Here is a 15,500-nt window from a genome sequence, read left to right on the forward strand (position 1 = left end):
GACGGGGTCTGGGACAGAGGGGGGAGAATCATTATAATTTGGTGCCGTTTGATTAAAGGGATTAAATCATTTTTCTATACATTGCAAGATTTTATCATCAGTTTCACACGAAATACTGTCTGGGTCGTCATGTAGAAAAACAAGTGACATATTTATGGCGCTGAAATGTATAAATTTGTCAAATTTAGTGCAGATAATCTAGATAATACTCTGGATCTGATGGGAGAAATGCTAAATCTGCTTTATGCTATCAGACTGCTTCCATACAGACAGACGTGTAGGTTTGTTTGGCCTTGGCGGAGGTACGCTCTCTACTGAGCGCCATTCTAGTTCCAATACATACGTCTCCTGCAGGTAATGGCTTGTCTCAATGGTAAATAGCTTTACAATCAAGCAACTAATGTTACTCTACTGTAACACTGAGGATCATGTGCGGCTCCAGGTCAGGATGCAGCATCGCTTCAGTCAAGCCTCTCCTGGGCTAACGGCCCCAGTCCCGTCTGGCTCTATGAGTAGCAGCGTGGTTTTATTGTCAAGTAAGTCAGTGGTTCCGAGAGTCCACGGAGTCAATACAGGAGTCAGTCCCGACAGGACAGACGGCGCCGTGTGGTTGTTGAGACACTCCAGAGTTTATTCATCACTGATGGGAGGAAGCTGCTTCTCTATGAACCGTTTGAGATCCACCATTTCCTGCAGGGACACAAAAAGACAATGATATATACAATATAAAAAGCAGCTTCAGATCCTGTGTTTAAATATAACTTTTCACCATACTGACCTCTGGACAGGCGCTGTGAGGTAGACCTCGATACGACTTGAAGGTGACGTTGGCAGGGTTGATGAGACTTTTCATCTTCTCCGCCGTCTGGCTGCCAAACATAAAGGGGACCAGGGGGTCTGCATCCCCGTGGCATTGTAGGACGTGCATGTCCTTGTTAACACTGTTAGCAGATGCCTGAGAATAGAAGAGATTAGGATGATTCATATTATCTGATTATGACAGATTATGACTTGGTTGTGGGATATCCCTAAACCTTAATTCAATAAAAGGGAAATGATTCACTTTAAAATGAACCGGGGGTACTCTAATGAGTAATTACAAGATGGTTAAAGACTTATTCCTCTGCTCTTCTGGTTTATTATTTACTCAAGACTTAAAAGTGGAGGTGAAGATCAGTCAACATCCTGTGGTTTTTTTTTTGGGTGTGTGGTTTTTTGTTGTTGTTGTTGTTGTTTTACCTGAGGGAAGGATTTGCGGAGAGGAAGCCAGCAGCTCAGAGCCACCACTCCAGCAAGTTTCTGCTGAGTTGTCAGAGCAGTGTAAAGAGACAATGCTCCACCCTGGAAAAACAAACACAATCCTATTATTTACAAAGACAAAAAAGACAAAATAAAACATGGAGGTAATTCCAGGTGCATGTTTTTTAACCGCTAACGGTCATTCTCTATTACTGCATTTCAATGTCTGAAACTAAAATTGAGATCTGTGCATTTGATGATTGATCGATTAAATGCTCTTATGCAGGTCACTTCAGTGCAGTGTTGTCGGCCAACCACTGTGCGTGTTGCTGCAGAGCTGCAGCTGCACAAAGTAATGCTGGCAACTGATTCGTTGACCTTGTGGTTACTGAGAGAAATAGCTCAGGGGGTTATGTGCCAAACTGTTTCTTGGCCAAATGCAGCAACTTCGTGGAGAGTCTGCTGGTTGTCTAGCAACTGCTTAGAGGCGAGAAACAGTCCTGCGTACATCCCACCGTGAAATGGCAAACTGCCATCTTATTTACAGCTTAAACAAACTAAATATAACATGTTCACCATTAAAGATTTGAGGTCCTCTTAGTTGTTTCCCCCCTCTGCCCAACCTAACATAACCGGGTGCAAACTAACTGTGGTATAATATTTAACAGACAGATATGAGAATGATTGTAATTTTCTCATTTTAACTCTCTGCTAAGAAGTTAATAAGCATATTTGCCAAAAGAAATTGCTGAACCTATGTTTGAGTCTTATATTTCTTTTCTGTCAGCCCTTGTAGTTCTACTCATAAACGTTGCAGACCTGGAGAGGTATCCTGCCTAAAGCACTGTTACTACTGATTTTTGTTTAATGGTAACTGAGGATAAGACCTAAACAATATAAGTTATGTTAATATTATATTCATAAATCTTTACATTAAGTATAACACACTGTGATCCCTGCATAATTCATATTTTTATTTGAGTTTCTTCACTCCAACGTATAAGTGTTCAGGTGAGCTTTATAGCATTAACTGTACAAGTCATGTTTTTTTTTATATATATATGTATTTATATTTAAAGATTTTGCCCCTTGAGAAGTGCAGTCTTTTGAGCTTAGTTATTTCAATGCATTATCTATAGTGTTTCCCCGGAGAGGTTTTCCAGGGACGGTGCTGTTGTGCATCATGAGGACATGACTGTGATGCTAATACAGGGGGCTGGGGGGTGGAGGGGCACTGATGTACATAAGCAGTGAATCACAGTAAATAATTGTTATGTAATATATCATCTGCGTAGATGCCACACTCACCTGTGAAAATCCACCCAAGATAATTCTGTGCGAAGGTATACCATTCTTCACTTCCTGCTCTATCAAGGCTTTGACTGTGGAGAAATGAAAGAAAAACACAGGGATTCAACTCTTTATGCAACCGAAACAAAAAATAATGCTGCTAATATCTAAAATGAGGGCAAAGTTTCAAAGGGTTGTAAAAACATACTGTTCTCCGAGGCTCTTTTAATACCAGACTCATCTTCGTCTGCATCAGGGCTCAACCCATAAATATCAAACCTGTAAAAGAGGAAACAAATGTCAAAGTCAGCGTGCTTGTGACAGAACCACATAGCTTGTTGAAATATGTTCAATCCACAATCGTTGCGACACTCACCAAGAGGGCATGGACATTCTCATGTTCAAAGACACAGGCATGGTGGGCCTGTAATCAGTGGGAAAAAATACACATCACAGTTTAGTTTGGCTAAAATGCATAAAGTACATGAGTATTTCTGTGCCTGCAAACAGACTCAACAAGGTTTTCAAAGCCAATTTACGCAGAAAATAAGCTATTACAGCTACAAATTATGTCACAGTTGGTCCGAGTACTTACGCATGAGGACAGATGTATTTCACATGTGGTATCCTGATTCCTGCAAAGGCTTCTGCCCAGCCATGCCTGCACAATTGGAAAACATTACACAAATTTAAATGCAGTCAACAATGAGAGAAGGTCTTTTATTGAAGTGCATCCGTAGTGCAATGTAGCTATGAAGAAGTAAATCTAATGCATCAAAATGGACCAGAGTAAAAGCACTTATCATGTAGGATAGCTCATTTCATAATAATATACATCTTCTACTAATGCATTAATGTGTTTATGACTTAAGTGTCAGCCTTACTAGCAGGCTTTATTTGACCTACACACTTCTATGTAGCTTGTGATGTTCTTTTCTTTATCTCTTATGAGAAGTCAGGATGAATTTGTTGATTATATTTGGTATTATTGATCTGAACCGTCAAACTAACAGCAAAGTAGGCTACAGTGAGTGAACAAATGACTGTGGTATTTGAATACACAATCTTTTGCCTCAGTGTGTCAGGGAATAAAGGCTGTTTTCACCTACCCAGTATCACCAAGGCCATGCAGAAATATCACCTGTAAAAAAACAAAAACAAAACACCCATTTACACACGCCTGCCATGTCACAATTTGTCAGCTCTTCTTCGTAGTGAAGTTGAAGTAAACGCTGCTTTTGAACTGAAGATGATTTTTTTTTGTAAAGATATAAAAAGCACAGTGTTTCCCGCTGGACTTACCGCTGCAGTGGCTTTCCGGGCAGCAGGCACAATGGCAGGTAAAGGCGCTGACATGTTATTGCCGCACATACAGCGCTGAGGCAGCTGATATGTCGGGAGAAGTTAGCTCCTGTTGGCTAATAACGAAATGTCCCAACTGCCAGCCTGTGTCGATCCTAACTCCAACTCCGGCTGTCAAATACGACACGACTGAAGGACAAAATATCGACCGAAGATGGAGGTCAGCGTCCAACCGTGTCGTGCTACCGCCGGGCTGTCGTGAATTTCTGTGTGGAAGTTGATTTTTTTTGTGGAAAACAACCAACACACCGCCGGATCAGTCAAACCGCTTGAACGTTAACACACACTCACACACAAAAGCAGCAGCGACTGACACGGCTCGTAGCCCCGCCCTCCTCGCCCTCCTCGCACTCTGATTGGCTGTCTTCAAAGGTCGTTCACAGATACAAGGCAGCGATTGGTTTGGTGAAATGTCACTTAGCGGCTGGTTTAGTAACGTTTTAAATCCCCAACATTGACATTTTGGCAGCACAATGTAATTATATAAAATACGAATATTACACTGTATAAATAAATATCAAATTCTGTGCTTCAAATATGTGGCGTGAGCTTTGACGGAGTCTTTGGAGGAGTAAAATGGTTAATTACGCATTAAATATGTAATTCTATATGTTACATATCTTAATGATGCTAATATTCATCAGTAATTAACGGGACATGGCTTTGAATCACTCACCGTGCGGTTTAACAGCCACAGCTTACCCAATGCAGTGAATGCCAATGCACGCTGACCGTCGTGCTTTTATTTTGAAACGCGGACGAGCTGACAAGAAGTACTTCCGCTCACCTCCGTCACGTGACCCTCATGTCCTTGGTTTGGCTCTTTGACATGTGAGCTGCAGAAACATGTCTTTCCCTAAAAAACCCGGCGGTAAAGCGTTAGATACCCTTCAAAACCTACCGCGGATAACTTTAGCGAACCTGCGGCCGGAGCCAGGAGCCAAACAGCTGGTGAGGTTTTATTTCACAGCTCTGTTGGGAGTCAGATTTAGCAGCAGGCTGTTGCTAACATAGCACGACTAGCTTGTCGGTGGCTAGTATAATAAACACTTAGCTCCATTTCGTTTTCTCTTACAGAACAAACGGCGAGGTAGAGGACAGCATGGTGGCAACAGAAGCGGTCGTGGCCACAAAGGAGAGCGGCAAAGAGGCAACCGTCCTCGGCTTGGGTTTGAGGGAGGTCAGACCCCGTTTTATCTGGCTATCCCAAAATATGGCTTCAATGAAGGACACAGGTAAAAATTGAGCAGGGGCACACTCCCAAGCTTTAAACTAAGCGTGAATGTTGAGTCAAATGTAGTCTTTGTTGTTATAAGCTGCACAAAAAACAGTTGCATGTTGTCGCTTAAAAACTAGAAGCAGAAGTGCAGTGAATATACATACAATGCCCCAGAAAACAGAGACGGTTCCTCTTTTCTAATTGCATTAAAATTCATTCCTCTATAAAACAACCTAATTTCATAGCTGTGAAGTGATTAAACATGACATTTTGATAATAACGTTACCACTTCACAACTGTCACGGTGCATCTAGTGTCAACAACAGTCCACCAAACCCTGCAGGTGTTGATGAACCTGTGTTTGCCAAGCAGTGGCATCATATGATCTGACAGTTATTTTCACTTCAAGAAAGAAAGACACACTTTGTTACCATGTTGACTGGCTGTTTTTTAATTAATATATGATTTGTTATTTCCATTCAGTTAGTAGATCACAAATAAACCATATAATATCAGGAAGCAGCATTTATACTGTAGTTGTAATCAGGTTAGAAGAAACTGGATTTACACAAGGGGAAACTTGGCTCGGTTTGAGTTTCTTTAATTAAAATAATTCATTATTTAAATGATTTCTACATTTATGTGCAAGCTCCCAATAACAACATGTCTCTGTGCTCTTCTCCAGCCGCCGTCCTCAGTACCAGCCTCTGTCTCTGAAACGACTGCAGTACCTGATCGATTTGGGGCGAGTCGACACCAGCCAGCCCATAGACTTGACCCAGCTGGTCAATGCCAGAGGAGTGACAGTCCAGCCTCTGAAGAGGGACTATGGAGTCCAGCTTGTCGATGACGTAATATCTCTAACTGTCATTGGCCAAAGGAAAATCAACACTTGACTTTTTTTGTTTATCGGAGCAACAGGATTAGTACAGTTCATTGTGAATTGTGACTGTTTTGTGGTGAAATGAGACTAGATTAGTGTTCTCTGGATGCTGAATGATAAACTCAAACATCCTAAAATCTATCAAGTCAATCAAAAGACATGTTAGACAATACAAAACACATTTATTCAAATAACAGTAGAAGCAGAAATGTGTGTTAGCTTCATTATTACTACAAAACTTATGCTAAAACATTTTTTTCATACCTTCAAACACTATAAGATACTGTGATTTGATATGAGCTGGATAAAGACTCTTTCAGCACAAGCTTTAAAAAAGGGTTAAGAGAGTAATAGTAGTGAAACCAGGCACTCATCCTGAGTCATGTCACTCTGCTGCGCCCTGATCATTTTGCGCCAGCAGGTGGCACCACATGACAGTGTTGTCCCTGCCACCGACCCTGATCAGCATGTTGTCTCTGACCCCTGTTGTTGCTCTTTCACTCTGTCACAAACTCATCTTTCTTCTGTTGTTTCTGTTCCAGGGAGCCGATATTTTTGCTGCAAAGATCAACATTGAGGTCCAGAGAGCTTCTGAAGGAGCCATAGCTGCCATTGAGAGGAATGGAGGCGTCGTCACGACCAGTTTCTACGACCCTATAAGTCTTGGTAATTAATGAATGATCAGTCTTGTGCGTTTCAATCCCATGCGTTTGAAGTAAAGCTTTTTAAAGATGTATTTTTGTTTTTTGCAGACATTCTCATCAAGCCGGTCCCATTTTTCTTGCGCGGGCAGCCGATTCCAAAACGCATGTTTCCAGGAGAGGACATGGTCCCGTACTACACAGACGCTGAGAGCCGTGGTTACCTGGCCGACCCGGAGAAAATCAAGCAGGCCCGACTAGCCCTGGCACAGAAGTATGGATATATTTTGCCAGACATTTCAAAAGATGAACTGTATCGCATGCTGTCCATGAGGAAGGGTGTCCGACAGATCTTCTTTGGCCTTGCTCCAGGCTGGGTCGTTAACATGTCGGAGAAGAAGATTCTGAAACCCACTGATGAGAAACTGCTTAAATATTACAGTTCGTAGGTGTGAGATGTAAAATATATGTTGTGTACGTTGCCTCATGGCAAAAAATAAGGAACATACTTAAGTGTGCATGTTGAAAAATGTGCTGAGATACCTTCTGGTTTTATATTAAAAAAACAAAAATGTCGAAAAAGAGCATTCTGTGTCCAAGAACCATGTCTTACCATTACATTTTATCTTTAAAACTACATTTCCCAATATATTAGTGTTTAAAGAGGCCACATTATGACACATCACATTCTATCCAGTGCATTTGCAATATGCTAAAAGTCACATTCATTGGTTTTCCTCTTTTATTTTGAGGGGCTAACATCATCTGACAGCCTCATGTTGGAGCACAAGCGGCCCGTGCTGCATGATGGAAGGAACGTGAACTGTAACAGGTGAGGGGGAAATAAGGAAAATAAGATAACTCAAAGAATGAAAACAGGAAACAGATGCCTGGTGATGTGTGTTACTTGTGAAAGGGGTTGCCTAGGCCCTAGAAGGGGAGTTTGAAATTAGTCATAGGCAGCTGTATCCTGGTGTGTGGACGTTCAAAAGATCCCTCTACCCCCCCTCTTGGAGTACAATCGCAGGCAAACACAACTTTTGCCCAGTTATGTTTTAGAGACATGAAATGACACAAAGTAACGTTTATGCTTAGCTGCCTAATTAAATCACTGTGCTTTGTTCTTAATGTGGTGTTAATGGCTGAGGGATGCCCCCAGTGTTCACACTAACAGTTTAGATGTTGTATCACAGGTTTCTCTAATACAAACTCTCATTGAGATTTTTTGCGATTTTACACTCAACACTCCGACTGCATCAGAGCCTGGTCTCCAAGGTTTTCGGGTGCGTAACGCTCCCCCTGTATTTGAACTCTCCATTATGCTTGTGTTTATTTTTTGAAGTCTAAATGGCACACTCACTATAAATAACTTGGTATTTTACGCAGATATTGTCTTAAGGGAGGCTGCCATAGAATTTGTGCTGGGTATAAAAACATTTTATCAAAGGAAGCATATGTTTGTGTGTGTGTGTGTGCAAGAGCACGAGCATTGTGTTTCTATACAAAGTCCTCCCTTTGCAATGTTAGTTACTGGTAGACAGGTCTCAATTACATGCAGCAATAAAAAGAAAAGTGACAGGAATAAGCGATGCACAAACTGTGATTTAAATGTGTGTTTTTATAAGTCGGCTTTTGCGTCCTTTAAAAAAAGCTGCGTTTTAAAGATGAATTCCTTCCAGCATCTGCAAAATTAATAATTTGTTACATTCTGAGTCAAAGGTTTCACTTTGATGAGTTTGCTTGTGGTTCCCTGAGTGTTTTCCTGAATCTCAAGTATCCAATAAACTACAGTAGGGGGATACATACACGGCCGGCCCTGCCAGGAAAACCAGCCCAAATCCTTACAGCATAATACTTTAAATAAATCACGCCACAGGAAAGAAACAGCACAATCATTGTTTATGGCAGAACTACAGCGCTTATCTTCAAAGCAGCAGATCCTTTTGAATTTGTATCAGGTCTCAGACGAGCAAAAGAGAGAGAAAGAGTGAGGCTGTAAGTTTGTCGAGAGGCACAAACATCAGCTCTTTGATTGGAGAGCTGGTAGAATAGAGGAATTGAATCAGGTATCAGTTACAGTTAAAAAAAACAGACATTCACTTTGGCTAAAAAGATTTGTTCGTCTGTTTTAGGCAGGCATCATTAATCTCAGGTTTCTGCTTCCAAATAATCTAATGTCTGAGTCTAACCAGTTCACACTGTTTAATTAAACAGTCCAGGCCAGGTTGTTTTGGTTATCTGCTGCCTTGAACGAGCCGTTTAAGACAGACACAGATATCATGGTGTCTCACAGGTCTCAGTCTAGTTCCAGTTAATAATTAGGGCTAATTACAGCTAAATGCAGACCTCTCTCTCTCCTCTGTCTGCTGAGGAGAGACGTGTGGCAGAGGCCTGGATCGAGGTCAGACTTACACATACACTAGAAAGGAACCTGAGGACAATTTGTATCCAAAAATATAGATGTCATTAAAAAAAAAAGACCTCCTGTGGCAATAAGCCACTAACATCCAGATCTGAGCTGCCTGGACAATAAAAGACTTGGAAGACTTATTCAGTTCCTCAGATAAGACTCTTATCAGCAGCCAGTGATGAATACAATTCCTAATTTACAAAGAATAGTGCTGTTTTTCAGCATGAGTGGAGCTTTGGCTCATTAGCCAGTCTCAGTCTGAGCATGATAGACACTCAAAATAAAGTTAGAAGATGATAACACTTCAGTGACACAAAGACAAGGCTGAAGAAGTGATTTGATCTTGGATTTAATTTCATTTTCTTTACTTGTGAGGACGTTCATCAACATTGTAGTAGGACTGGCTGATTTTTTTTTTTCAGTCCCTTTTTTTTTAATTGTCCATCATTCAAAGAGCTATACATTTGGTTGAAATCCTTAAGAAATTTATATTTTGAAAATTCATGAAACACTTTAAACACATTTTTAAAAGTAATTTACAACATATTTATTATCTATCTATTTAATGTTTAATAAATAATTTTGATTTAATCTGGCATTGTCTCTTTATGACCCCCCTTTTTTTCTTTTTTCTTTTTTTTTTTTACCTTTTACTTGTTTTGTCCAAAATTCAAAGATATTAAATAGCAAGTGCTTGACATTTTGACCTAATGAATGACTTAAATGATTCATTCATTATCAGAACTGATGAGAGTTTCTGATTATTTCAGCAGTTTAGTGAAGTCAAGTGGATAAAACCTTTAAAAAAGGTGTAAATCCTCACTACCCAACCGCTTCGTCCGCTGCACCCTGCGCGCTGTGCCACCTGGGCTTTGTGAGTCTGAGTCTGAGCTGTGTTTGAAGTCTGGCTGAGCCGGGCCTGTTATCTCTGCTCAGAGGTGGGGGCATCATTGTGTTGGGCTAATGAGGCTACATTAAGCCTGTCTACACCAGGGGGCATGTAATCCTCTCAGCTGGCCGGTCGTAGGCCCGGGCAGGGCACTGTTTACACGGGGAGTGTGGAGGCTAGCACTCAGGACCCCGCGGCCCTCGGTCGGTCTACTGCATGCTGAATCTGCTCAAACAAGTGATTAAGAAGTGGAGGTGGAGGTGGAGGTGGGGGAGGAGGGGGTCACAGACCACTGCATTGAATGGTGTCTGAGTCTTGACAGAGTATATCTTGATGCTGGCCTGCTGTGCCCATACAATACAACACAATGCAATAGAGTCCCTCGCTGCGAAGATCGTGGTCACCTGAGACAACAGTATTATATCCCCTTCACACCTTCCAGCTATGAAACAATGCAGCTCTATATGAATGAGCCACTGTAAGGAAAGTCAGTGGGATGGCACTGAAGCCAGGTTGGAATACAGTGGTTCATTATCAGAGGTCACGGCACTGACCCTTTGCTTTACACTCATGTAGTTTTCCTCCATTTTCAGTCCTCTAGTTCTCTGTAAAGTCTCCAGTTCGGTGGATCCTGCACCAAACATCCAAACGTAGTATCCCAGGAGAAGCGACAAGTCAAGTGTCCAGCAGCCATGAGGGAATATGCATCACTTCAGTGACACAAAGCTCCATGCCACACCTGAGGAGTCAGCAAAACATCCTTCCACATTTCCATATTGTGTCAGACCGTAGAGAAGCTTCTCCAAATCCAGCCAGCGTTCAACCCAGACATGATCCAGAGCAATCGAGAATCCACAAAGGTCTGTGTTAAGTCCTGCTGCAAGGTGAGGAAGTGAGTCCTGGTGCACAGCTCTACCTGTGCCAACTCCACAGTGATCCACAGTGAAGACGGAGAGGAGTGTCCCATATATGAGTTCTGTCCAATACAATGGCACATTGTGATCACAAAGCTGCAGAGAACAATCCCTATTCAGAAAAAGTATAGTGGGCATTCAGCTGCAGCACTGTGCTTGTTTGGCCATGAGACAATGCATTGATACCCTACAGATTAGGACTCATCAGCAGGGCTAGAATAAAGCACAACTACACTTATTTAGCCTAATACCACAGGGAAATAACAATAAACTCTAGGCAATGGAATCAAGTCAACAGGACTTAGTTTTTGTCTTGAAGACATTATGATATGATATGATATGATATGATATGATATGATATGATATGATATATTTAAATATTTATTTATTATTACAGCCTATCATATTATATTATATATAAACAACACATAATAACGTTATGATATATTTATATATATATTATTATTGCCTATTATTAGGGCCGTTGTATAGGGGGGAAAGGTGATGATAATTCTAGGGGCCCAGAGCCCAGTAGGGCCCCTCAAAAAAAACAGTAGTCTAATCTTTTTATGACTGAATTATTCTGCATATGACCCTGACCCTGACTAGTACTCATAGTAATGCTACATTAGCATCAAAACAAAGTAGGCTAAATAAAAAATGATAATACATACGTAGTCTAAGAAAAAAGACTGGAAAAGTTAGGGGGTAGGGGCCCACTTTAGTATTCTTTCAGGGGGCCCAGAATTCCTAGCAACGGCCCTGCCTATTATATTATATTATATTATATTATATTATATTATATTATATTATATTATATTATATTATATTATATTATATATAAACAACACATAATAAAGTAAGACACAAAAATAAGTTAACACCCCCCCCACACACACACACACACACACAAACACACACACATATACAGGTATACAGCTTCTGAGGCTCAGCCGAAACTAACATTATTGTATTCACGCTGCGTCCTTCAAGCTAATTGATTAAATCCATTAGCGCCGTTCACAGCGCATTGGCGCGTGCGTCCCGTTTAACACCGAGGATGTGGATTCAACCTCTAATTCTGACAACCTGTGACAACCCCCCCCCCCCCAACCGCAATACACCCACCACTAAAGACCCATATAGACATTCACGCTCTTCATTTAGATGAACTATAAAATCATAGAGAAATCAAAGGTTATTGATTTCCAATCTACGTTTTGACGTCTTCTCCCCACCAAAACCCACACGGCAGCTTTATCAGCTTGAGCTGACAGAGCGGGATGAAGCTCAGTTTAAACAGCATGCCCTTTATCACTCCTGTTATTGAGTTCGCCACAGTCTTGATCCGGCTTTTTGATGAACGTATCAACCTCCATTAGGCCTGATTCATTTATTTTTCAAAACAAAGTCCAACACAGAAACTTTCATCTAGCCCATTCGCGACCTTTGGAGCTGAAACCTATAGGTTACATATAGCCTACTGTTTGGTATAGCTGCTCTTGTGTATTAACCCTCTCTGCTCGGTATTAACAATCCAAAGAGGCTGCGTTAGCGACTCGTCTGCCAGGACAAAGCAGCGCAGGTGCAGGTATAACTGAGGCCAGGTCGCTCCGTGTATTGCAGATTTAACATCACCGCCCGTCTGCATAATGACATCTATTGTCTGGATGATGTTTGGAGACGCATGTTCATTGAAACCATAGAGAGGCAGAGAGCGTTAGTGATGATCGATCCCTAAGAGTTCATTTGTGATGGATACACAAAATGCATGACCTAAAGGGATTTATAGGGACTTTATTTTATCTGTTTATCTTGTGCTTTATATCACCAAAATAAAAGCATAGTTGCCTGTTAAGTGTTAGTGCTGCAGAAATGACATTCTGCAAAAAAGAATAAAGAAAAAAAAGAATCTATAACATGAACACTTTCTGGAAATGTCTGAAATGTGTTGTTTATTTCATTTCATTTTATTTCTGACCATGTTCTTTTAGCCTATATTTATTCTTGTTAATGTTTATGCTCCTCCTGGGGGTGATTAAGAGCTGCATCATCCTCTGACAGTTTCTGTGAGTCTGTATCTCTGCTGGAGTTTTGACTGATTTCAATACACTTCAGTCTCTTTGATTTAGCGCCAAGAGCTGCACTGGTGTTTCCCTTTGGGAGGTCACTCGGTCTATTTTGGTGTTTCCCCCCTTCTCCCTCCTCCCTTCATCTTTAAATGAAAAATGATCCATGTACAACAAAGCAAGTGAATGTATTTTCTGCTCTGATGTGAAGGTGAGCTCATCATCACTCCCCCCTTGTTGTACACACCTATCAAGTTTTGTGTGTTGGGCAAATATTTGTGCGCGGTAATCGTGTAATAAACACGCCTTGATCATGTTTGTTTCAGTCGTGTAAGCTGTACCTTGATAGAGACAGTGGATGGCCGATAAGAGCTGAGAGCCACAATGTAATTAGTAACCAGCCCTACCTCCTGAAAACTTTGATGTTCACCTATCAATACCCTGCCTGCCTTTCAGGACCTATTGATTAGATTCCATTTCTTTCTGATGGGCAATGTCGTAATTTGATTTTCTTAATATGATCTTAGTTAGAGGATAAAGGGAAATGTTTCTTAGAGTTTTTGTCCAATTTAAATGTCAGTCTCGATTGTGAGAAAGTGTCTGTTTATGCGCATGCTTAAAAAAACAAATGTGACAGGACGATAAAACATTATCTGAAGTCAATGTATTTTTTTTAATCACTTTTACGTTTATTTTGTTTTAAATAGATACGTTATATTTGATCATATAAAGGGGAAAAGTTTTTTTTAAGTGTTTATTCTAACTTCAACACCTTGTTCTTGATGGATACATCTGTCTGCATTGGGTTTATTTGGCTGGATCAATTATTGCATGATGTTATATTATTATTATTATTGTTACATAATGGCTTAATTGTGGTTTATTACAGACTCGCGTCTCTCATCTGAAGTTTCGTGAGGTCTCTGACTGGGGCGTCAGATGGGCCTATCACCGACCCGAGAAACACACCTGGAATTCACACCTTAAATCCACTCCTCCCGGCCTCCTATTGGTGGAGGTGCTGCATATATCCGTCAGCCTGCATCACCAGGAGGATGACAGCGGCCTGCAGCCGAGACTAAAGCATCATCATCATCATCACCACCGTCAGCCATGCGTTTCAGCCACGAGCCCGCAGCTTTCCAGCAGCTTTGCGCAAACAACTCCGTGTTCGACAGCGAGGACTGCGGCTCCGGAGACGCGGAGCAGATGATCGAGACCCGCTGCCCGAGCTCAGGGCCCTCCAGCCCCATGTCCGTCAACTCGGACTCCAGCTGCGCCAGCCCCGAGGCCAAGTCCGCGTCAACGGAGAAGAGGGTGAGGAGGCCCCTCAACGCGTTCATCATCTGGACCAAAGAGGAGCGCAGGCGGCTGGCACAGCTCAACCCAGACCTGGAGAACACAGACCTGAGCAAAATACTCGGTAAGACTTTGACAACAATACTGATAATAGCAGAAGTTGATGTTTAAATACCTCAGGGAAATCTCCCCCCTAAAATGTTTCATATGTCTCAAATAAGAACTCAACTCAACAAAATGTGTTTTAGTCAACCAAATGAATCAATAATGTTCACAGTTCAGTGTTTTTCTGGTGTCTGATCATTAACCTCTCTGTGTTCCTACAGGAAAGACCTGGAAGGCCATGTCCTTGGCCGAGAAGCGTCCCTACATGCAGGAGGCTGAGCGCCTGAGGGTCCAACACACCATCGACTACCCCAACTACAAGTACAGACCCCGCAGGAGGAAGCAGCTGAAGAAGAGCTCCAAGCAACAGAGCGCTGAGGCCTCTGTCCCCTCCCTCTGCAGCCAGGGCCTCGCCGTGCCCTACAACCTCACCTACCTGCTCCAGAACCAGCAGCACACCTTCCCCACCATGCCTGCAGCCTTCCCAGCTAACTTCAACCCCCTGCACGGCGGCTACCAGAACCCCCCGGTGTTCCCAGACCCAGCAGCAGCAGCAGCAGCAGTAGACGCCTTCTCAAACAAGCCTGTGCTGTATTCAAACTCGCCTTCGTACCCCTCAGAGCACCAGCTGTACTTTGGCAATCAGCACGGGCACATGCAGTACGGCTTCCCTTCAGGGCCGCACGTGGAGCAGGGGGAGTCCAGGGTTTACGGGGGTCCACTGAGTCCCACCGGGCCCTCGCTGGAGTTTTATTTAGAGCAGGTTCAGCTGGACATGCTGTACGATCTGGACCGCAGCGAGTTCGAACAGTATCTGGGTCCTAATCCTCAGAGGCCTGAGTCAGTGGATCCCAGCAGCTTCCATCAGCAGAGCAGCCACAGAGAGGGACGCTCACTGTCATAGAGCCACCACACATGGTGTATTTATTTAAATTATATCAGTGTATCATGTGATAATGACTGATGAAAGTGTATATTGTGTATTTAGTTTTTGACTGAAGTTGTTACATGACAAGTGTACTGTCTTCCGATGTAATTATAATGTATCAATAAATAACTAATTCAACTAATTATATCTGGTGAGACTCAATTGAACATTTTTCTTTACAATGATCATATATATACCACTAGTCGGTGGAAATATAAAGAGCACTATCCTTCACTTCCCATAATGCAACTA

At 42.0% G+C, this 15,500-nt stretch overlaps 3 protein-coding genes across 3 annotated transcripts; 2 read left to right on the top strand and 1 right to left on the bottom strand.

Moving 5' to 3' along the window:
* Nucleotides 1-63: 63 nt before the first annotated feature.
* Nucleotides 64-4,192, bottom strand: LOC311003896 (acyl-protein thioesterase 1-like). Its single transcript, XM_083995802.1, has 9 exons — nucleotides 3,832-4,192; nucleotides 3,639-3,670; nucleotides 3,125-3,190; nucleotides 2,906-2,953; nucleotides 2,738-2,808; nucleotides 2,548-2,621; nucleotides 1,240-1,341; nucleotides 779-955; nucleotides 64-690 (listed from the first exon to the last, which is right to left on the bottom strand). The coding sequence occupies exons 1-9, from the start codon at nucleotides 3,898-3,900 to the stop codon at nucleotides 631-633; spliced, it is 699 nt and encodes a 232-aa protein (XP_083851928.1). The 5' UTR covers nucleotides 3,901-4,192; the 3' UTR covers nucleotides 64-630.
* Nucleotides 4,193-4,677: 485 nt separating this feature from the next.
* On the top strand, nucleotides 4,678-7,199 carry mrpl15 (mitochondrial ribosomal protein L15). Its single transcript, XM_083994987.1, has 5 exons — nucleotides 4,678-4,842; nucleotides 4,969-5,126; nucleotides 5,796-5,961; nucleotides 6,536-6,659; nucleotides 6,746-7,199. Exons 1-5 carry the CDS (start codon nucleotides 4,738-4,740, stop codon nucleotides 7,081-7,083), a joined length of 891 nt encoding a protein of 296 aa, XP_083851113.1. The 5' UTR covers nucleotides 4,678-4,737; the 3' UTR covers nucleotides 7,084-7,199.
* A 6,830-nt stretch (nucleotides 7,200-14,029) lies between these two features.
* Nucleotides 14,030-15,224, top strand: sox32 (SRY-box transcription factor 32; the record flags this gene model as incomplete). The annotated part of the gene is made up of 2 exons (XM_083995608.1): nucleotides 14,030-14,339; nucleotides 14,542-15,224. The coding sequence occupies 2 exons, from the start codon at nucleotides 14,030-14,032 to the stop codon at nucleotides 15,222-15,224; spliced, it is 993 nt and encodes a 330-aa protein (XP_083851734.1).
* Nucleotides 15,225-15,500: the final 276 nt, after the last annotated feature.

This window comes from Trachurus trachurus, assembly GCF_905171665.1.
Source record: "Trachurus trachurus genome assembly, chromosome: 20".
Lineage (NCBI taxonomy): Eukaryota > Metazoa > Chordata > Actinopteri > Carangiformes > Carangidae > Trachurus > Trachurus trachurus.

Excerpts from the sequence above, each read along its gene's own strand:
- LOC311003896 (XM_083995802.1), bottom strand. The coding sequence starts at position 3,900 with ATGTGCGGCAATAACATGTCAGCGCCTTTACCTGCCATTGTGCCTGCT. Across the intron at positions 3,671-3,831 it reads CCCGGAAAGCCACTGCAGCG|GTGATATTTCTGCATGGCCT; the intron begins GTAAGTCCAGCG and ends GTTTTTTTACAG. Across the intron at positions 2,954-3,124 it reads AAATACATCTGTCCTCATGC|GCCCACCATGCCTGTGTCTT; the intron begins GTAAGTACTCGG and ends CACTGATTACAG.
- mrpl15 (XM_083994987.1), top strand. The coding sequence starts at position 4,738 with ATGTCTTTCCCTAAAAAACCCGGCGGTAAAGCGTTAGATACCCTTCAA. Across the intron at positions 5,127-5,795 it reads GGCTTCAATGAAGGACACAG|CCGCCGTCCTCAGTACCAGC; the intron begins GTAAAAATTGAG and ends GCTCTTCTCCAG. Across the intron at positions 6,660-6,745 it reads CTACGACCCTATAAGTCTTG|ACATTCTCATCAAGCCGGTC; the intron begins GTAATTAATGAA and ends TGTTTTTTGCAG.